The sequence below is a fragment of the Sminthopsis crassicaudata genome, chromosome 6 (genome assembly GCF_048593235.1).
Source record: "Sminthopsis crassicaudata isolate SCR6 chromosome 6, ASM4859323v1, whole genome shotgun sequence".
Lineage (NCBI taxonomy): Eukaryota > Metazoa > Chordata > Mammalia > Dasyuromorphia > Dasyuridae > Sminthopsis > Sminthopsis crassicaudata.
The window spans coordinates 114,369,946-114,393,312 of record NC_133622.1 but is presented as its reverse complement, the minus strand read 5'-3'; the positions used below and the strand labels follow the sequence as shown (position 1 = coordinate 114,393,312).

Here is a 23,367-nt window from a genome sequence, read left to right as displayed (position 1 = left end):
CTTTCAAAATTTTTTAAGAGGCAAAGTGTACCAAGTTGATAAGGGAGGTAGAGTTGTTTAGCAGTTTAGCAGTTATGAAGGCCGAGTTGAGGTTGTGTAACAAAATTTTAGTGGACCTAGTCAGAATGGTTGCATGATTTTCTCCATTTTTATTTAGAAGCACACATGTAGGAGGACTGAATAGTGGGAATAGTCCAAGGCTGAGATTTGACTGGTAGTAATCAGCAGTATGAGAAGGGGCTACAGATTCAAGAGAGGAGAACAATGTAGAATTGAACAGATTTAAGGAATCAAGGTGGAGAGAAGAGGAGAGAGTGGCCAGTGCAGAAGAAATGACCTGGAAGGTAATTGAGAGGTCAAGGGATTGGAGGTAATAGGCCAATAGGGTTTTGTAAGGGACAGCAAATAGAGAAGTGAGAAGCCAACCGATTATAGTTGTATAAAAGGGGATTTCAGATTTGAACCTAGAGTATATTGGCAAGATCTTATGGGGAGGGGGCTAGAGCAGTAACTCATGAGAACTGACTAGGTTGAGGAACTGATGGTTAAGATATATGAGTTAATAGGGCAGCTAGGTGGCGCAGTGGTGCAGAACACCAGCCCTGAATTCAGGAGGACCCCAGTTCAAATGTGGTCTCAGACACTTAACACTTAACTAGCTGTGTGACCCTGGGCAAGTCACTTAACTCCAGCCTCAGTGGGGGGGGAAAGATATATGAATTAATAAATATGTTGAAACTCTCTAGTATGAGGGCAGGAGTTGAGGAGGAGGAAAAAATTGTAGGCCAAGTACCAAACTCTTTAAGCAAGAAAAAGAAATATACATAGCATGAAGCTCAAAGGAAGAGAAGTTACTACTGAATGATGGAGAAAGGGGGAGAACTTGGAAATGGCAATGGAGAATAAAGAGTATTTTCAACAGCCCCACCTCAACTAATAAGCTGAAGAAAATGAAATGGGACTAGAGTGGGGGAACAGGGGACACAGTGAGAGCTAGTAGAGTATAGAGGAAAAGATTTCAAATTAAGAAAGAATCCGCCTATGCAACAAGTATTCTAGAGGGAAGAATTAGATGGAATTTTTGAAACTTTGAGGGAGGAAGATTGAAGGAGATGATGGGAATGAGGAATTGGGTAGTAGAGGATGGGAGTGGAGAATAAAATTTGGATGAGGATCCAGGGGAGTTGTCACTCAGAAATGAAGGATATGACCAGATGTAAGAATATTCTCCCTTCCCAGTGGTAAAGCTTGGAGGCAAGTGCATTATGACATAGAAGCCATAGTCAAACGTGAGACTATTTCCCAACTTGTCCCTCCAAAGGCTGGGTTTTGACTGGGAAAGGGCAAAGCTGGAGGTGTCACATAAGAAAGAAGCAATTTTTCCTTTTCCTCAAAGAAGTCATTTAAACTAATTAGGGTTAGAGCTCTGAGTAGAAACTAATTCAATTCAGTAAATATTTATTTTATAAACATCTTTTATGTATATTGGGAATGAATATGTGCAAAGATTGAAAAAATAGTACCTTCGCTTCAAGGAATTGATTTGGGGGAAAAAATTTGTGAAGGGAGAGATCATTTTCATTTTGAAAGAGTAGGGAGAAGTAGAGCAGGAAGGGTCATGGAAAATTTGAGATGTCACCTGAGTAGGGATTTCAGCATGTAGAGATGGAGGACTCTATTATACATATGAACATAAATAGACATGGTGAGAATGGGGGATATTCTGATTTAGGTGAATCAAAAATATCAGATTTCTTGGTGAGGTTGGAGGTAAGAGAGAGGAAGAAAAATTTGGAGCACAAAGTTTTACAAAAATGAATGTTGAAAACTATATATGTAAAGATAGTGTATTTTGTACATGTATTTTGAAAAATATTGTTGAGAAAAAAAAATGAAAAGGAGATAAGACTAGAATTGTGCCTGGGACACAGATTGTCAGATTCTATAGTATCTTGAATTCTATTGTTGATTTCACACTTCTTTTACTTTTGAAGCAGTGAACCTTGAAAGATTTTTGAGTGCATAAAGATTGATTATATTGGAGTGATAAACTGTAACCTGGATAACTAGGTGAAAGTTTCTCAGGATGTGTTGTTTATAACTTACATTAAGTTGAACTTTTAATTAAATTTTTTAATCATCCTGAGGCACCAGTGAAAACTTATTTTTGGAAGGTTTATATCAATCTAATGAACTAGAAAATTAATTGTTAGAAGGCCTTGATTTTACAATTTAAATATAGAATATATTAGTAAATATATTCTTATTTACAAGTTAAAATATACATTATATAGAATATATACAAGACAATATGGAAACACTGATTACAGAAATCTGTATCAATAGAGGGAATATGGAATGGAAATAAAAGGTCCAGACTCTCTTCTTTCTTCCCTTTTCCCAAAACCCATCTGCCTATACAAATATTGTTATATTGTTTATGTTCATTGAAAAATAATAAGCTCATCATAATAGTGGGAAAAATGTTCTTGCAGAAGGCTGCACTAGATTCTTACTAGAAATTTGAATAATTTGATCCTTAAAAAGCTAAAAAATCTAATATTTTACTTTATAAAATTTTTAAAATTCAATTTCTGAACTTTATAGTAATGGAAACAGAAACTGGTAATCAAGACAAATCAATGGAAGAGGAAAGCATTGAACAGAAAAAAGAGGGAGAAAAAAAGAAGCGGTCAAGAGTGAAGCAGGTACTTTCAGATATTGCTAAACAAGTGGATTTCTGGTTTGGGGATGCCAATCTTCACAAGGATAGATTTCTTCGAGAGCAAATAGAGAAGTCTCGAGATGGGTGTAAGTTCCCTCTTTTATTTTATATGTATTAGTCTTGTATGTAGTAACTTTGAAATCAATAGTTTATGGTAATACAAAAATTATTTTATATGTATTAGTCTTGTATGTAGTAACTTTGAAATCAATAGTTTATGGTAATACAAAAATTAAGTGCAGTTTCTACAAAATTACATGGAGCAAGTCTTTTAAAATACTTTATCATATAGTTAGCTTTGAATAAGAGCAAATGCATACTTATATTTGTGCTTAAATCATACTAGTTATTCCTTCATTCTCTGTATTTGATTATGCCTTTTTATATAGTTACAGTTAGAATTTTTAATTATCTGGTCCAATTATGCTTCAGATTGCTTCATGTAAGTCTGCAAATTCCTTTATATTCTTCATCTGTATTGTATCTGGTATCATTTTTGGCCTATTTGTTCCCTTGTTTATTTAGAGAACATAAAAAGACAAATCCATGGTGGCAGGCATGAATCCCTTCAAATATGTCTTTCATGTTTAAACAGATTTTCTTTAATTAAGAATGCTATGTTGTAAAATTATTGGTATTCTTGAAAGATCAAATTGCCTTTCAAAATATATTCTATACATTTGTATTTTAACCAACAGCGAAAAACTATACAAGTTTCTGCATAATGTTAAGTAAACTGGAGTATTTTCTTTTTTGCCAAGAGTATGATATGATGTAGTGTTGATTTACATTTCTCTGGGGCTGTTCTCTAAAATATTATCCTCCTTTCAGCTGTGAATTGATCACTCAGAGTATTCATACAGACTCATGCAGTAGTCCAACTGTTGGATATATATATTCTAAACAGATCAAGGAAAGAAGATCTTAAACGCATGCACATGTGTGTATACACACACTTACATCCTTTATCCATCATTTACAATGGTAGCAAAAAATGCTTGTGACTGATTGAAGGAAATGATAGAGGAAATAATAAGAAATGACTGGTGTAAAAATTATGAATATATCATATCGGATTGCTTACCATGTAGGGGGAGAGGTGGGAGGAGGGAAAAGGTCAATGTTGAAAAATTATCTGTGCATATTTTGAAAATAAAAAGCTTTTATTTTTAAAAGAAAATCAGTTAAACACAAGAAAAAACAATAGTTGCAAGTAAATATAAAAATGATTCACAGATTCACCTTGAAAAGTGAAGTAAAAGAATTGATTAAGTTGACTTTATGCATGAAAAAGGCAAGAAACATTTAATGGGTCTCTTTAAGTAGTGCTCAACTGCCCACAAACTTAAATCAAAAAAGCTATGAATATGGTTATTCTAGCTTTGTGCCAATTATTTTAAAAGATAAAGCAGTAAATATTTGTAAAGATAAGAATGACAAAAAATGTTGGGAAACATGATTCAGATATAACAAACATTGCCTGTATATCATGAATATTTTCCTCAAGAAAAGATTTGAGTATCACTAGATGCTCAGGACAAAATAACATCACACAAAAAATTCAAGTTATAGGAAAGAACTAGTCATGAGGGAATTGTTTGTGAATCAACCGTATGTAGTTAGTATTTTTAGAGAATATTAATTAAAATTATTTAAAATTTTACCTGTTAATCCTGGAAAATAGGAAGTGAATAAGAAATAAAATATCAAATGAAGCTTTTGCAAAAATCTTTATCACAGTACCTCACACATAATAGGCACTGAAATTGAATAGATTATTATAAAATGGGGTGAGCAAAAGTGCCAGCTGGAAAGAAATAATAGCCAAGAACATTGGCTTCCATCAGATTGGTAAAGGTGACAAAAAAAGGAAAACTATAAATGTTGGAAGTGCTGTGTTGGAAGTTGCTAAGTGGAGCAAACTGGAAACTGATCCAACTGTCCTGGAAAGTAATTAGGGAAAATATCCCCAAAGATATCCCCAGAGACAGTGAAAAAATTTGCATGTACAAAAATATTTACAGATACTTTTTGTTTTTTAATAAATATCAACATGAAAGAGTATCATTGCAGCATAGAAAGTAAAGTTGGGCACCCTCTTAAGAAATTTATTTTACTCCTAAAATGAGTGTAAAACAAAAAAAAATATGTAGAGCTGAGCTTTGAGGACTTTAACAAACTTCTCTAGAATTCAAAAATATCAAAAATTTGAGAGCTTTATGCCTTGTAGCTTTGAGAACTGAGCATTACAAATGTTTTAAAGCCATATCCACATACATAAATTTTTAATCCACTAACAAACCATTGGCATCTTGAGCTTATTTCAGCTTTAATCTTTTTACATTTTTTATAAATTTGCAAATTTTATTGGTATCTTGTGTATACTTATTAAAGAATGAATTTCCTGGGAAAAAAATGGATTTCCATCATGTTGCTGAAATTATTTAGGGTTAGTATCAATTTAAATTGAGTCACTTTCACAGAATCAAAGAATTTTCCCCAACTTCCATTTTGTATGCTACATTTCTTCTTGCTTAATTCTTCATGGTAACTTTTCAGATAACTGAAGATAGCTGGAATGTCCCCATTGAGTTTTTCCTCTAAGACCATTCCCAATTTTAGTTACCTGTTTCTCTGGTGATTCATGAAATCTCACTCATCCTGCTTTTGTTGACAAAAAGGATGTATATGTGTGTGTGGGTATACATTGTTACCTTTCAAAGATTTTCCCTCTATCATCTTACATAGTAAATGCACTTCTTTAATGCACTTAATCCTTTTTTTCCCTCGTTTTGGCCTTTTTATATTCCCAGTGTCTACTACGTCTAAAATCCATATTATTCCATTGATTGCTTCCACTTTCTCTTAATAGTTTTACAATACTTATACTTTTGAGAACTTTCTTTGGGACTGACTTCCCCTTTAGAAGGGAATTCAGTGGTGGTTGGATAAGGCAAATTTTCCCTAAAATTCATATTGGCAAAATTAAAATAAACTTCTCTATATAAGGAAGTGAATTATTCTGTAATTGTGGCACCTGAAGGACAGAGACTGAGGGAAGTGAAACAGCCGACCTAGGGACTTTTAGATATTGATCTAACTAGATAAGTAACTTGCCCAAGGCCAAAAGCTGGAATTTGAAGCTGACTAGGTAAAAGTATGATACATATCCTCAACCCCATAAACAACCCCAGTTTTAAAAAAATATTTGTGTCATCCCTGGACATTCTCATCAGTTCAGTTTTTTATGGAGCCATTTAGTTCTTAATAGAAATTTAACTTCCCATTTTGGAAGCCATTTCCTTGCTTTCCTGAGACACATGTAGCTTCATATTTGTGAATTTTTACTCCTTAGATGTCGATATATCACTTCTTGTGTCTTTTAACAAAATGAAGAAATTAACAACAGATGGGAAATTAATAGCCAGAGCCTTGAAAAGTTCCTCTGTTGTAGAGGTGAGTTTGACTTTGTAGTAACTAAAATTTCCATAGGCTCCGTCCTTTATATGTGAGCAGTTTAATGATTACAACTTTGGGGTTTTTTCTTCCTTTGTCTCCCCACATCCCCCCTCCCCAAGTTGGATTTGGAAGGTACAAGAGTAAGGAGGCGGCAGCCCCTCGGTGAGAAACCAAAAGATGTGGATGATCGAACTGTTTATGTGGTAAGGTTTTTTATGTATATATAAAATATAATTCTGGCTGTGTGACTTACTGTATCTTTAGTAAGTGATTATCTCGTCTGTTTTCTCCCCACCTCACCCACCCAAGTCAAATCCTGTAAACACTTTTAGCATTGGAAGAGGTGTGGGAGAAATACAGGAACTTATTTCTCTCCTGAAATATTGAAATTTTAAAAGCACAATTTTTATTTTTAGGAATTGCTTCCCAAGAATGTCAATCACAGTTGGATTGAAAGAGTATTTGGAAAATGTGGGAATGTTGTTTATATCAGCATTCCTCATTACAAGTCCACTGGAGACCCAAAGGGATTTGCATTTGTAGAATTTGAAACAAAAGAACAAGCTGACAAAGCTATAGAGGTAGGTAGCCAAACAGAGGTGAACTATAATCACCTCCATAGATACATAGGGGGAAAAAGTAATTGGGGCAAGATAGTTGAATCAAATTAAATTTTAATAGACAAATATTAACTTGAATAATGTCGTCCTTCCATTTTAAGTTTTTAAATAATCCACCAGAGGAAGCACCAAGAAAACCTGGAATGTTTCCAAAGACAGTGAAAAATAAACCTATACCTGCCCTCAATAGTAGTATTTGTAGAGCTGCTGGTAGGTCTCAAATTTTTCATATTTGGATTTGAATTTAAAGTGGAAACTAATATTAGACACTTAATAACGCCACATCATTGTACACAGAGGAAAAGAAGAAGAAAAAGAAAAAGAAATCGCGAATGAAAAAGGAAGGTATTCAGGCCACAGTGGAGACCAAGGAAACAAATACAGATGCTCCAGATGATGAACATTTAAATAAGCTCAAAAGACACAGGACAACTTCGGATAGCTCAGAAGTGGGTAATTTGGATATTCAGAGGCCACCATGTAAAAAGGAAAAGAAGAAAAAGGAAGTGTTAGATTTACCTGCAGAAACCAGAGGAGGGAAGAGGAAGAGAAATAGTTCTGGAGATGTGGATACATTGATACCAAGTTCAAAAGTCAAGAAAAGCTCTCTTAAGGAAGAAAGTGCTAAAGATGAACATCCAAAAGCTGAAATACCTAAGGATTGTAAAGGTAAAAAAAAAAAAAAAAATTGCATGCTGTTAAGGATAAAAAGTGCAAGAATTAAATTGTAATTAATCATATTTTCTCCTTTAGATGTAGAAGTCTCTACTGAAGAGGAGAAAGATGTTGGAGATATGAAAGACAGTTCTCTTTTAAAATCAAAAAGAAAGCATAAGAAAAAGCATAAGGAAAGACACAAAATGGGAGAGGAGGTTATACCATTGAGAGTACTATCTAAGTATGTTACTAAAAATTTCTTGTTTTTAGTTACGGATTGTTTTATTAAGCTACACATTCTCATTTGGACTGAAACCAAAACAAATTTTTATTTGGGGAAAACTTAAAATGTCTTCCAGGCCATCACCATTGCTAAAGTGCAATTCCCATTTATATGTAACAGAGTTGCATGTTAGCAACAGTAGTGGCCTGAAGCCAAAGAAATTTTGTAGCTCACATGGGAAAATCCAACAATACAATTTTAACAATTTCTTTATAAAGCAATTAGGATTCATCACAACTCAAACAATTAAGCACTTAAAGATATTATATAACTATTTGTACAAAAATAGGTCAGGAAATTAACTTTCCAATATACATTAAAGTTATTATTGGAAAAGTAAGATTCACCATCACTAAAACATGGAAGCACTTACTTTTTTAGAAACAAAGCAAGTAAATCCACGTTTAAGTGGTGGGGAGTCCTGAAAAATACTTTTGGAAGCCCAATAGTAATTCTCCGAATACTTCATTCTGCAAAAGTAAGAACATTTTAATTTTCTAATTCTAAGAAATAACACAAAAATCCACATTAACTTAAAACTGTGCCCATGTGGAATCTTCTCCACTGAAACATGGAAGCACTTACTTTTTAATTATGTAGCAGGTACCCCCATGTTAAAGCGAAGAAGATTCCTTCCTGCCAAAAAGTTGACATACAAAGAATATTAAAATGACAAAATCAAAACCACCTGAATTCGGTGAGAACAGGATTCACTCCTACCAAAACATGGAAGCACTTACTTTTTTTTTAGTCACAGAAAGTACCTCCATGTTAAAGTAGAAGGGGTCCCATAAGTTCCTGTTGGTTCTTGTTAGCAAGCGTAGTAAATTGGCAGAGTGGAAGGTTTATTGAATCCACTATACCTTTACAGGAGTAGATTTTTCTTTACCTTCCTAGCTTACATGCCTTTGCTTTCTCCTCTTCTTCAGTGTGTGTCAAAGACTCTAGCTCCCCCTACTTCTCTATTTATACCATTCTTAACTCCAGAGTTCCTTTTGCCTTTTTATCTCAAAGAATCATTACATGAGTCTTTTGTTATTTTAATGTATCTGCTCTCTAGGAAATGTATGGTCCAGGGGTGGGTCTGGGTGCTATTTTTTTTTTTAAGTATACAGTTGTCCATGTTAACTGCTAAAACCATTACCACAAGATAGCCTCCTCTTTAAAAATCCCCTATCTGCTTGTTTGATGGCACTGATTAGGGTAACAATGAGTATTCTCACAGTGACCAAATAGTCATTGTGTTTCTATCTAGCAAAACTGGAGCTGTTTGCAGAAACATCTATGTGCTAAATGTATGTAAATATATAAATTGCTTCCTTTGAGTATTTTTTCTTTTTAGAAATTCTTTTTTATGCTAATAAATACTAAGGAATGCTATCATTTTAACTTGTAGGGCAGGGAAATCCATAAATAAAACTTTTAAAATGTTGATTTTTTTTTTTCTAGAAAGATTTACTTATTTCCCTGATCAATGAATTAATCCTGGAACTTTTTTCCAAAATTCATATTTAAGAAACATGCCTAAGAAGGTTTCAGGAGAATTAAGAAACTACATCTCTTGATAGTGGGATACTGTTGTTTACTTGTTTGCTACAAACTACAGAAGTCATTTAAGCATGTTCTTTTGGCATTAGTTGACCACAGTATTTCATTCATTATTTTTTTCCTTTGCAGGAGTGAATGGATGGAATTGAAAAAAGAATATTTGGCTCTGCAGAAAGCCAGTATGGCTTCTTTGAAAAAAACAATATCCCAAATAAAGTCTGAGAATTTAGTTCAGATGGACACAGACCCTGGAATAAAAAATGGCCATGGTAAAGAAAATTGATGGCTTTTATAATGTACATATCCTTTTTGTTTAAATGTTGTTATCCTGTTAATTTATAAAAATTTGTCAGGGGAATAGATTTTTAGATATTATTTAATAAGTGTAGACTGCATCAGTAAATAATTGGGTCTGAACATTTCATTTTGGAATGTTGTCTGGAAATCATATTTTGGTTTTGCAGGCTTTTTTCTAAAACTTATTTGTTGTGTAACTTAACCCTTCAAGCAATATGTAATTTACAGACAGTCCTTTAGTTCCAATCTTCTTACTACCATAAAAACCATATTTAGCTTGATTTTTTTCTTTGTTTTTTATTTTTTTTTATTAAAGCTTTTTATTTTCAATATTGACTCTTGCAAAACCTTGTGTTCCAATTTTTCCCCCATTCCCTCTACCCCCTCAAGCTTGATTTTTTTTTTAAAAGCATTATCAATAAATAACGTTGAGGTAATTTTTTACAAATCTGAATGTGTAATTCCTGAGAGACTTTTCTCCATTTGATTTTATATTTTGTCTGAAATTAAAAAAAAAAAAAAAAAAAACACTTTTCACTCTTTTCCAATCTTAAATTAACACTTGTTTGTTTTTTCCCCCACTGTAGTTGACCAAAAAAATAGATCATGACGACTTTAGGGATTATAAAATTCTACCAAAATTCATTAAGAAATAGTAGTAAATTTAATAATTATCATAAGAAATCCTCATTTTGCTGTGATAATTTTGCATTACATTTCTTTTCTTTTTACACTGCAAAATTTTTTTGTCTCTCCTTTTCAAAGTAGCATCAAACAGCGAAGACTGTCAGCCCCCTGAGAAGGTTAACACAGTGGGACCCCAGTTTATAAGTGGTGTGATTGTGAAAATTATTGGTATGGAGCCCTTGCCAAGCAGGAAACACCTCCGGGTAAGATTTTGAGCCTTCTAGTTAACTATCACCTTTCCCTGGAATAACTCTATTGGCCTGGGAAAATATTTTAAATATGCAAAACTGTTTAGACTAATCAAATTGGAATTTCTCCCTGGTAGAAACTGTGGTTAAGTTTTCTGTTTGTTAGCAAATGGTAAACTTGGCCCACAGACTTTAAGAAGTACTTTCTGTTGCATAATAAACCTTATTTTAAACATTATTAAACCTATGAGTTAAAACTTTTAAGTAGGACTAGTTTGAAAGTCAACTTCCATTTTCCAATTTCATATTTTTACTATTTGAAATTAAGTAAAATTGTGGGAAGATTTTAAAAGACATTAAGTTTATACATACATATTCAGTAAATTTCATTGAAGTCAAAGTTTTAATGACTCCCTTAAAGTGGAATAATTTTATACTTCAGTAAAAACGTAGTTGGTTAAATTGTTTTAGTTTATTAAAATTTAAAAGACATATATTTTAGATTTTATTAACATAAGATTTTTTTTTCTAGTGAAAGCATACCTTTTTAGGAAAACTTCCATGCCATTTTTTTTTTTTTTTTTTTTTTTTTTTAAAGCTTGATCCGAATTTGACCTGAAATTTTTAAGTAGCATAAAATTTTCTTAATGTTTGCTGTTCATTGGGTATTTAGGAGAAAGAATTTTTTAGTATGTTTATAAATTATGTTTGTTAAATTTCAAAATATTTCAATTTCATTCATTTTAGAGTTTATTTTCAAACAGATAAAGGTTTTTGCTGAAGAGAAGAAAACATTTTAAAGAAAGAAAAAATCAATTTATTCATGTTTTTTAACAGCTACATTATAAAACTAATTTGTTATTTTTTTATAGTAATGACAATGGATTTTTACTAATTCATCTCTGCTACTCTACTTTTGTCTAATTCCTGGATTAATGTCTGCTTACACTGTAACTTTTTCTTGGGATGAATATTTAGTTGTTCTCCATAGTTGCTCTTTCTTGTAAATAATGTTGTGCTTGATAAATGTTAAATTAAATTGATTAAACCTTCCCTTGGGGGGCAATTGACCCAGAAGGGACTTGACCTCATTAACACAACTATTGATTCAACTTGGCCAGACTGTGACTGTGACTATTCAACAAATATGCAACAAAAATACCTACTGTCTTCTTGACATTTGAACTTTTTCATACAGGAATTAGTAGTGAAAATTGCAAATAAGAAACTAATTAAAAGAAAATGGATTAAGTAAAAATTGAAAAAAGTTTAAATAACAAAAGGCAAAAGAAATTGGATTATTTAATCCTGGTAATGGTTTCATTATGTTTATCATCAAAAAGGTTATAAAATCCTAATCGCATTAATTTAGCATCACCAGATTTACAAAAAAATGAATAGCATAATACCTCCAAAAGTTGCCCAAAGTTTGGTCACTTTTACTCTTTAATCCAAAATGAAATCCTGTAATATGTTACTTCAACAATTGAAATTTAAAAACTAATTTTCTAATTTCTAAGATGTATTTTTTTTTAAATATATTGATTTGGTATTTGTTTTTAAAATTGTTAATCAGAAAAAAAAATCTTTCTTTCCCCCTGCTCCCCATTTTAATATCAGCCTAGTTTCTTTCTGTATTTTTTGCTGCCTAAATTAATCTTATAGCCAAAACTTACCTCAAAATTAAGGAGGGAGGAGAATTATAGTAAGATTCCTTTTTCTATTGAATAGTTTATTTTCTTTTAATTTTATGGATGGGTCTTGGAGAATTAAGAGTAGTGTTGCATTCCTGCATAAGAGGATTGTCTTTGTAGAACCTGCTGTGACCAGAATTGATTAGAAATACCGGATCCTAGTTAATTTCCCTTCACAGCAGGTTTTTACAGGTAAACTTTTCAATGTTTGGGACTGAGACTGTTGGTCTCAATTGTTTAGAAGAGTTTATTTAGGATTTTGATAGAAACTGAGAGATGGTAGGTCAAGTGTCCATGAAGCATATATCATTTGAAAAGCCCTTTTCTTTATACTTGCAATGCTAACCAAATAGCTTTAAAAACATTAAATTTACTTAAAGTGACTTGAGTTTTTAAAAAGGTATATTTGTCTTCCTAATGTACTTTTTTTTTTTTTAATGGGGTTTGGTAGTGGGCATTACTTTTAAAAACTAATTTGCTGTTTTTTAAAAATTAGCTCTCATTTTATATATTGTTAGTATACTATCTCTTTACTTCTCTTCTGCAATCTTCACATTCCTTTAGTTCTTTAGGAATGTGAAGTGATATATAGATATAATCTAAGCTTACATTGTAGGGTTGTGGTTATTAAAAGAAAATAAATGTAGACAATGTATTAAATCTTTCCAGTTTTCCTTTCATAAATGTTTTAACTGCTTTAGAAGAAATATTTGGTATTATAATATTCGAATTTTGGAATTTGAAGCAATCATTATTCATGTTTAATTTTTGGTAAAGAATAAGGTAAGGGAATAAATATATTTATTTAAATTACTTTTCATTCTCTCTTTCTTGTGAGTTCTGCAGGAAACCTTGGCAGTGGTATCAGAAGTTGTTTATGTTGATGTACTAGAAGGGGATACAGAGTGCCATGTTAGATTTAAAACTCCAGAGGATGCTCAAGCAGTAATCAAAGCACATGCAGAAATTAAAAAGAAATATAATTGGAAATTTGAGATCCTCTCTGGTAAGATTTTCAGTGATAGGAAATGTTAATTTGCTAAACAGTTCTTTAAATTGGACAAACATGACAAGGGATGGTCATCTTTATAAGTTTTCTGAATGTCATAGTCTTTGTAAGGCTGCCTACAGACCTCCTAGGCTGATATATAATTAAGTTGGACTACACCAGATCAGATAATCTCACTTTGTGTGATCATTCTTGCTCTCTTGCTTTTTTGGGTGGTGGGGTCAGTGCAATCTATAAATAAATTAGGAGATACACACAAATGTTTTTAACATTTTTCAAAAATTAGAGTGCGCTGCATGAGAAAAGATGGAATATTTATAGAAGTCTCTAGATTATGATTATATTCTTAATAATCACCATTTTTTGTTCAACATTCACTAATTTGGGGGAATTTGTTATTTTGGATTCAAAACTGTATAATATTTTGGGTAAGTTCACTTCTCTTTTATAGGTAAAACTAGGGACTGACTTTTTCATCCCATAGTTTAAATACTTGAAAATTGTTTTTAAATCTTAATTCATTCTCTTTATGTATTATTAATCAGTTGTCCTTTTTTTTTTTTTTTTTTTTTTTACAGGTGACCATGAACAGAGATATTGGCAGAAGATTTTAGTAGATAGACAGGCTAAACTTAATCAACCCCGTGAAAAGAAAAGAGGAACAGAGAAGGTAAATAATTAAATCTGCCTTTCTTTTGCTTTTGTAACATATCTAAAAATGTTCCATGATGGATTTTTTTTATCCTTCCCAATTTTATGTAACAACAATATTTTACCATAATCCATGTAATTCCCTGTTTAGTACTGTTTAATTTCCCTCAGCAAATCAAGTTAACAAGCATTAAGGGCCTGGCCTACAGTCCCAGGCATTGTACATGCACTGTATTAAGGATGAAAAGAAAGGAAGAAACATGATTCTTGCCCTCAAACAATTCACAATCTAACAGGGAAGAGAGTTTGTAAACAAATAACATATATTATCAAAACAAAATTCTCTAGGGTTCTTTTATAAAACTTGAATTAAAAATAGTTTGCCCCTCACTAAGGTACCTTTGGTATTTCTTGGTTTCTAATGTACTTTGTGTTCTGAGTTAAGCATTTTTGATTTCTAGCTCCTCGTGTGTTAAAGTTTAAAGAAAAACTATTATTTGAAGAATGTCTTAAAGGTAAAATCACAATGTATAAAGATATGAGGCTTCACAGATAAGATTGAGAAACCTTAATGCATACTGTGCCTCTTCATAATGACTGTTTTATGACTTTGGGGAGGATTATTGTTTTAAACTTGATACAATCGAGATCTTTAAAAAAATTAAATGACTTAAAAATAAATTACTTGTTGCATTTTTTTCTTAATCTTTGAATGGTATAACCTAATTTAGAGAAAGGAAAATCATTATTGTAAAATTATGCTTAATTTTTCCTGATATATATAGGTTGTTATTAACAAAAATAATAGGATAATAATAATAGGTTCTTTTTATGCTAGCATTTTCTAGATGGGAAACAATAATTCTTATTATGGGCTTATAACACACATGGTTAATATATATGAGACAAGCATTTACTGAGTTCCTAGACTGCACAAGGATGTGTATTGGGTGATTGGGGTACAAAGACCCTAAATGCCCCCCATGCCCTCCCTGGCCCCCCCACCCCCCAAAAAAAGAAACTAATCCTTTGGAGAAATGTGTTCACAAAGAAAAGCATTCTTGGGAGACTAGGTATTCAAAAAGATGGAGTTAAGAGGGAGCATGTTCCAAAGCCTATATTACATTAACATTTGAGTGAATCATAAGAGGAGTGGGAAGGACAGGGGTTTTCAGAGTAGAATTCTAAAATAGTTTCTCTGGACTATCTGGAAGAATTATCCTGTCATATAGAAATTTTAGATCCAAAGAAACCCATCTCTTAAGGAAACAAGAAGGACAATCTGTTTGGGTTTTATTTGCCCTTAAGTTTTGAGAGAGTCTTGATTAGTAACTAATTTGTCCACATATTTAGCAGAGTAAATAGGAACCAACCATTCTCTTGCTGTATAGAATTTAGAGGTAGGAAAGATCAAGACTCTTTAACATAATTAAATTGAGATTTGGCCTGCATATTTTTTGCTCTCAATATAAGTAGTATGCGAGAAACAATATTAGTTAATATTCCATGCTAGTATATATATTTGTGCAAAAAATTGAATTTCTCTCTAAAAAACAGCTATCTTTAATCAAGATGCCTCACATGCAGTAAAAAGATTCTTTTGGGTTGCTGTCTGATTCTGATAGTGGAAGAACTTAGATTAATTAATTGTCTTTCTGAATGGAAACCTCTGTAGTCTAGGTATGAGAATCTACTTGTTTCTTTCTAAAGATACTCAGTTCAAAACTTATTTGAAACTATTTAAATGTTAAAATCATTCTTCCAAGAATCTTTCACTGACTGGAAATATTTGCTTAATCTTTTCCTCTATTTGTAAAATCAAATGAAATAACATGAGATTTAAATTTAATGTTCAAAAAATAATTTATTTGTTTGTCTTGGGGAAAAAAACTAATGAGAAAAGATAAAAAGATGTTACCTAAATAGATTTTAAGTAAGGCCAGAAATGCTATCAGTGTTGAATCAGGATACTATGAAAATTGATTTTTTTTTTTGTCTTGTCTTGTTATCAGACATAATCTGAATTGTCACAGTGTATAATTTGTCAAGAATGTAGCACCCATGCTTAGTTGAGAAAAATCTCAGATCATAAGCAGGAAAGTAATGCTGGAACCTGACAGCTCTGCCTATAATGTAGATTAGTACTTTGAAATCATTGATGATGATACTAGCATTCAGTTCTCATTTTTAAAAAACAGAAAAATTAATAAGTTAGTCTGCCAAAAAAATTTTCCCTAAACAACTGATTTAACTCTCTTCTATTCTTGGTATGTCTCTTAAACCAGAGGGAGAACACAAAAGCATTGATAAAAAATGAAGTATGGATCAAATTAAAATCATATTTTAGTATATAAGTAATCATATTATTACATTAGATATTGTTTTTTAATTTCTACAACAACCTATAGAGAGTAATAAGGATGACTTATTTTTTTTTTCTTGTATTCGGAATTCAAAAGAAATTTTCCACAGCAACCCAGTAGTGAAGCTAGAATCCCCATTATACTGATGAGGAGAAGCTAAGGCTAAAAGGTTAAATTTTGATCTTGAATCTAAAACGTCTAACTCCAGTTCTCTTAAGTCAGGAATCAAATATGACACAACAGGTTGCTAGATTTAAGTATAAATATTATTTTAATTATTTAATTTCAGCAAAAAAAATTAATTAAAATAAAATTTGCTATGTTTACAGAAGCTTTATTTGTAATATGACTTGGCTGGCATTAACCTTATGCAATATGTAAAACTTAACCATACATTCAGTGGATGCATTCATCAACATTAGTGATGAGCCTTTTGTATAACAAATAATATATTTTAGTTGTGGTGTTGTAAATTACCATATTGGTGACTCAACTATTATAATATTGGTCCTACTCAAAGTAGATTCACAATAAATGTTTGTTGAGTCTTAGAAAATAAAAAGACCTTGAAAATTAATTGGTGGTGAGTGATGTGATTTTGTATGAGAAGAAATATCATTCCAAAAAAAAAATCATATAAGGTCCAGCATTTTAGACATTACCTACTGTCATTTTATTAAGGAACTAAAGCTAAAACACAGGAAAACATGTAAAATATGAATGTAATCAGTTTTCTTCACAATTGTGGCATCCTAGCATACTCTTAATTTCATTTTTATCTATATTTTTTTAACATTACAAATTAGCTAGTCATATACTTTTTAGTTGGAAAATACAACCTTAAATGTAAAAACAAAGAATTATCTTTATAAATCATTCTGGATTTATTGTAGCATTCAGTTAATTAAAATGGTGGGTGTAAAAGTTGGAAAGTCAGAAAAGTAGATGACTGCTATCAAATATTTTAAAAATCTGGGTTGTTGGTTCTAAAATCGGTGATAGCTATAATATTGTTAAGATACAACCAACAATTTCTTAGGTCCAAGGCAATAATCCCTGTCCTGTAAGAATTACCTTCTGAGACATTCAGTATGGTACTTTACAGTTCAGTGAAAGGAATACTATTCTGGAGTTAGAGGACCCGGGTTCCAGTCCCATTTCCTGGGCCTCAGTTTTCTTATCTATAAAAAGGGCTAAATGGCTCCTGAAGTTAGCAACTCAAGATTATGATCTGTAAGCAAAGATAGACAAGGTAGTATAAATAGGGGAAAAGCACTATGTTTGAAGAGTCAAGGAGTTCTTGCCGCAGGAACAGATTTTCAGAGTACAACATCTAAACTGAACAAGAATCCAAGAGTTCTCTAAGACTCAAAAATGATGGACACATTATATTTCAGGCATGTGCAAAAATGAAAAGGGTTGAGAATAGTAAAAGGAATTATTATAGCTTAAAGTAAAGTAGTAAGATTTTGACCTGGATTAATATGCTCAAAGGATTGAATAGATTACCTCCATCCCTTTTAACTTTGTGACCTTGGGAAAATAACAGTTTTTCTTTACAAGTCTACATTTTAGGATTTATTGTTGGCTAATCAATCACATAAGTGTTCAAAGAAGATTTATTAAATGAAATTAATTATTTCTTCTCGAGCCCCCCCCTTGAATTGAGCCCAAGTGATCACAGGTGCTTTCAATTTGTGTTGTGTGTTTGAATATTATTTTCATTTTGGAACATAATCTAATTTTCTACCTTCTCTCCTTAGTTGATCAACAAAGCTGAAAAAATTAGACTGGCCAAGACTCAACAAGCAAGTCAACACATTAGGTTTTCAGAATATGATTGAAAAGATTTGAATTTTGCTTAACCTTGTGGACTTAGAAATTCACTTAATCCTTTTACCATTCTTTAAAAATATTTCTTTCTGTCTTCTTTTCAACATGGTACTATAGAATGTTGTTTTAAAAGTCTGTTTTTTAAAATTGAATTACATGTAACTACTTCGAAACCTGTAAATAAGGTATTTCCTTTTAAGAGTTTTTTTTTTTTTTTTTTTGAATGGTTTATGTAAATCAACTAAACAAATGGCAAATTAACAATAAAATGTGTTTTGGGTACCCTTGACTTAATTTTTTTTTTTTTTAATGTATCTAAATTGAGTTAACCAAAACATGATTTAAATTTTTAAATATATTTTATTTTGACACAATAGTTACTTCTCAACATATATAGTCAATCATAACTGAATACATAGTCTATTTTTCAAAAAAAGTTGTTTCTGAAAGAAGAATCCTCCAAAGACAGAATGAATTAAAGTGACCCTGAGCTAGGAATTTCTTGCATGACTCCCTCTTGGAGCCTTAGAGTTTGAGAAACATCTGATTGAACTGGTAAGGTATTTATTCTAAGTTCTGAGACTATGCCTCCAAGGCTAGGCAGAAACTGAATTATGGAAAACAAAGAGCTGAAGTTAAACTAGCATTCTACTTATTTTCCAGTTGAAATTGAAATGTATTTGAATACATTGATTATCTTAATAAAGCTCCATCAAATCAATCAGATTAATTTATTTGATTAATTCAAATATAATTTTTTACCTAAAAAAGATTAGGGGAAAATTCCTTAGTAAGGTTCATTGGAAAAATTTAGACTTTAAGTGTGCTGTCCAGCCTAAATCTTTTTTTACTAGACAGAGCCTTTCAAATTCCCAGGAGATGGTTGAGAAAAGGCATTGTTTCTGTTTCCTGTGGATTCAACAAACTTTAAATTGCCTGTATTCTAGACCACCTAGGGTACAAAGATTTTTAAAATGGGGGAAGAATGATGACAAAAATAAACTATGAAGGGAGGAATCTGTGGATACCACCACATCCCAAAAATAGATAATACAGCTTAAAATTTTAAAAATCCTAAATTGGAATGATTTGGTCACTTTTCAGTGATTTAAGAGTTGACTTTTAAATCTCTGAAATTAAAGAACAAAGTTTGTTTATTTATGATAAGAAGCTTTAATTTCATATTATATCATGAATCCTGGGTTTATATACAATCTTACTACTTCAAAAGTATACTGTAAGAATTTCTTAATTGTTTGCAAGGAGTTTGATGGATGGAACTTAAAAGTATCTCAAAAAGTACAAAAGACATTCTGAAATGGAAGATAGCCTTAGTCTTCAACAAATGGAAAACTACTTAACTGCAGAGAGGGTAGAGCTTGCTTACTTTAGGTAATCTATGTAAGGAGTGAGTCATCAAATTAAAATTCAACTATTGAAGATAAGCACCCAGTTCTAAAACAGTTTGTCTTATAATTAGGAAATCTGACAAACTGGAAGTGAATCTAAAGACAGTAGATGAGGCAGAATAAGAAATAGATCAGTTTCCTAGTTTCACAGTGAATTTTAGGAGGAGGTAAACTTAAAGCCTGAGATTTGCACTGGAATAAACAGAGATGAGAAGTGATGGAAGAGAAAATATTAATGAATGGGATGAACTCTCCCATAAAACAGAAGCGGATAGCAGAAAATCCTACAACATATTGTCTACAAAAAACACATTTGACACAGATAGATATAAGCAGAGGGAATAAAAGTAAAAGGCTGGAGCAGAATATGCTTTCAGCTGAAATTTTAAAAAGTAGGGGTAGTGATCTTGATCTCAGAAAATAGCAAAAACAAAAAGATTTAATTAAAAGAAATAAGGAAGAAAACTATCTTACTAAAGGGTACCATAAATAATGAAGTATTTATCAATGCTAAACATATTTGCCTCAAGTGGTATTGCATCCAAATTTTAATTTAATAAAGCAGAATTTAAGCAGGAAGTAATAAACAGCAAAATTAAACTAATGGGGGAATCTTAATCTCCCTCTCTCAGAACTAGAATAAAGCTAACCACAAAATAAGAAAGCAATTAAAAGAGACAAATAGAATTTTAGAAAATTTGGGTATGATAAGACCTCTAGAGAAAATTGAATGGGCATAGTAAGGATTTTTTTTTTTTTTTTTTGGTATATGACATGAACACAAAAATTGATCATATATTAGGGCATAAAAACTTAACAAATGTTACGGCAGAAATAGTAAATACATTCTTTATAGATCACAGTAAAATTACATGTAATGAACATGGACAAATTAGACCAAAAATTAATTAGAAATTAAATTATCTAACCCTAAAGAATGCATAGGTCAAACAACAAATCATAGAAGCAATTTCATCCAAGAGAATGATAATGAGACAACATATCAAAACCTAAATGGGATGCACCCAAAACAGTTCTTAGGGGAAATTTTATGTCTCTAGATGTTTACATCAGTTAAAAAAAAAAAAAGGAAGAGAAAAATTTAAGCTAAGCAATCAATTTAGCTACTATGATTGTAGCAAAAGATAAATCTGGAAGTAGAGGTTTGGTGAAATCTTAAGAAAGAGAATTCCAGAGTAATTCCAAAGTATACTAATTGCACTAGGTACTAATGATACTAAGTATCCTGGGATTCAAAATCTAGTTGGGAATTGGGCATATACTTAAAAAGTAATAGCAAGGGTTCATAAATGCCATTTGATTTAATTGTGAATCAGAGCTTTTTAGAATGATTAAGAAGTAGAACCTTGTGTTTTGAAAAAAGTATAGGATAAATCAAGAAGCTACAGCTTGCTTTTCAAGAAGGGGAACCTTGGCTTTGGTAAGCAAAAAAGGGTCAAAATTGGGCCCAGACTATAAACTTTGTCTCAGTTGATTAGTTTGGATGCTTTGAGGAGTGGAAGACGTTCATGGGGAAAACACCACTAAAAGTGATCTGTCATCTTTAGAACACTAAATGAATACCTCCTTGCAAGGGCTTAACATTCTAATGGAGGAATCAAATACCTTTAGAAGTGTATGTGGTATAAATATAAGGGGGCAGCTAAGGTGGCACCCTAAAATCAGGAGGACCTGAGTTCAGATCTGGCTTCACACACTTAATACTTCCTAGTTGTGTGACCTTGAGTAAGTCATTTAACCCCAATTGCCTTAGCAAAAAAAAACAAATAAAAGCCTGTTTGGAAGAAAAGAATCTCAAAAAGAATTCCTGCTGAAGCTGGTCATTGAGCCACTGCTAAAGAGAAGTACCTTGAGGCTAAGATTTGGAAAGAGCACCTTCCAGGCATGTGGACAAGTTGGTGATATTAAACAGAGATTAGAGGAAGGGAGAAAATTAGTTGCCTCACTGTGGTAGTTGTCCACCAGAAGTCACAAGGACCATACTGATGCTGTTCTAGTGGCAGTGCAGAGAGTTGTGAGAATCCCCTTTTGGTCGGAGGTGCAGGTTCAGTGTGAAAGAATTCATGAACCCGAAAAGTTTGGCAAAAGGGACATTTATTGTTGGTACTGCAGAAGCCAGCTTTGCTTAGGAAGACAGGTTTCTGAGTGACAAGGTCCAGGCACAGAAATAAAAGGTTTTCGCTGAGAAGAGGGTCTCTTCACAGCGGGCAAGAGTTCTGGCGGGCAGCTATGTCAAGGAGGCAGCTTCCTTGACAAGGCATAATCCTGCTTTGGACATTATGCAAGTTATGAGTTTAAAATTGTGTTTTTTATAGGAAATCTGAGACTGAGGTTTCAATTGAATGAGATTCCTTCAATGTTGTCAACTGCCACCAGATCTAGATTTCCAGTTGAATGAGTCCCCTTAAGTTTGAGTTAAGTAGGAGTGGTCCTGGACTAATTTTCAACTCAATAGAGGGTGCAGCTAGTCACCCCTAGATAACCGTATGTAGCCACTTTATCTTGATTCCCTGAGGCCGGCCTTTCTCAGAGGAGTTTCTCAAGAATTCACCCTTTTGGCTTCCCCCCCCATAGTTAAGAAGGACAGTTTCAGTCCTCCCCCCAGCCCCAGTCAATACCAAATGATGTCAATGAGAGTAGAAATAAAAGGACAAGTATGAAAGACTTTAATTTAGTAATCCTAGAAGAAAATACATGAAAGAAAAGATTCAGAAATATTTTTGGCCTAGATTTATTGAAAAAAAGTCAAAAATGTTTAGGGAAAGTGGCCCTAGGGAAAAAATCTGAAAGTACCTATTTCTGTTTTTCAAAGAACCTGGATTCTGTTGGAGGATACAACACACTCTTTAATGCCTCAGGTTTGTGGATTGTGGGGAGACAAAAGTAGCTTAGCTTGATAACACCTAGGTAGGGGGCAGTTAGAGGGAAAAAATCCTGCTTAGGACTTCTGCTGTAAACTGGATAATGAATAGCAAACAAATCAGCAAATGTTACATGCTTCCATGTACCAGATGCTTTGGGTTACAAAAATAATGTACTAGTTCCTGCCCTCAGTTTTCTGTAGGAAAAATGACTAATAAGAAAAATACATATATATAGAATTGTATATGTAATGTTTACTATTGGGGATTGAGGTCTTCAAAAAGATATCTGTGTGGAGGTTGTCCATAAATAGGATATTTGGAAATAAAAGAACTGCTTGTACTACTGTTTCATGATTGTGGAAGTTCAGCCTCTTATCTAGTCACTTTCATTCTGTCCACTAAAATGCTAATAATTAGTTGAATATAGAAGGGACCCTTGGAATAGATGCATTTTCTCATTCCTTTCGTGTAGTGATTTCTAGATCCTAGCAGATGAACTCCATCTGGATTTTGTTCCTATAATCTATGATTATTTAACATTTTTAGTTTCTTTATTAGATAATGTATATGGAAAGAGACCCAGGCTGGTCAGAAAGCTTCATCTACCTGTATTTAAATCTGGCCTCTGACACTTAGTAGCTCTGTATGACCTTGACAAATCACTTAACACTGCCTCAGTTTCCTCATCTATAAAATGACCTGGAGAAAGAATACCCAAACGGAGTCACAAATGGATACAAATAAAGCAATACTGTATGATATCATATGGTATGTGGAGTATTTTGTTACTTTGCTTAACAATTGAAAATAATAGCCCCAGAGACATAACATAATTTTCCCTTTCATGGAATTCTTAATTTTTGTGCAGTTTTGCTAATGTAGAATTTTTATTTAAAAATTACAAATTATAAAAATCTTAAAAATTGCATTTAAAGAATTTATAGATATATAGATTAAAAAGTTGATTTAACACTGGGAAATGAGTGTAAACTGTTATTTTTACCTTCTGAATCCAATTCTTCCTGTGCAACAAAAAATTCGGTTCTACACACATATATT

At 32.3% G+C, this 23,367-nt stretch overlaps 1 protein-coding gene across 2 annotated transcripts in view; it reads left to right on the top strand.

The window, feature by feature from the left end:
* The window catches only part of LARP7 (La ribonucleoprotein 7, transcriptional regulator), a 28,092-nt gene extending 9,796 nt beyond the window's left edge, over window positions 1-18,296 (top strand). Inside the window, exons 2-13 of one of the 2 annotated variants that reach the window (XM_074275164.1) lie at window positions 2,608-2,811; window positions 6,081-6,181; window positions 6,304-6,387; window positions 6,601-6,765; window positions 6,906-7,014; window positions 7,102-7,473; window positions 7,558-7,702; window positions 9,422-9,561; window positions 10,358-10,479; window positions 13,005-13,164; window positions 13,746-13,837; window positions 17,945-18,296. In XM_074275164.1, the coding sequence (XP_074131265.1) occupies window positions 2,610-2,811; window positions 6,081-6,181; window positions 6,304-6,387; window positions 6,601-6,765; window positions 6,906-7,014; window positions 7,102-7,473; window positions 7,558-7,702; window positions 9,422-9,561; window positions 10,358-10,479; window positions 13,005-13,164; window positions 13,746-13,837; window positions 17,945-18,025 (1,773 nt within the window). In that variant the 5' untranslated portion in view covers window positions 2,608-2,609 and the 3' untranslated portion in view covers window positions 18,026-18,296. Of the gene's footprint in view, window positions 1-2,607; window positions 2,812-6,080; window positions 6,182-6,303; window positions 6,388-6,600; window positions 6,766-6,905; window positions 7,015-7,101; window positions 7,474-7,557; window positions 7,703-9,421; window positions 9,562-10,354; window positions 10,480-13,004; window positions 13,165-13,745; window positions 13,838-17,944 lie in introns of both variants that reach the window. The other variant, XM_074275163.1, reaches the window with a different exon arrangement.
* The last annotated feature ends 5,071 nt before the right edge of the window (window positions 18,297-23,367 follow it).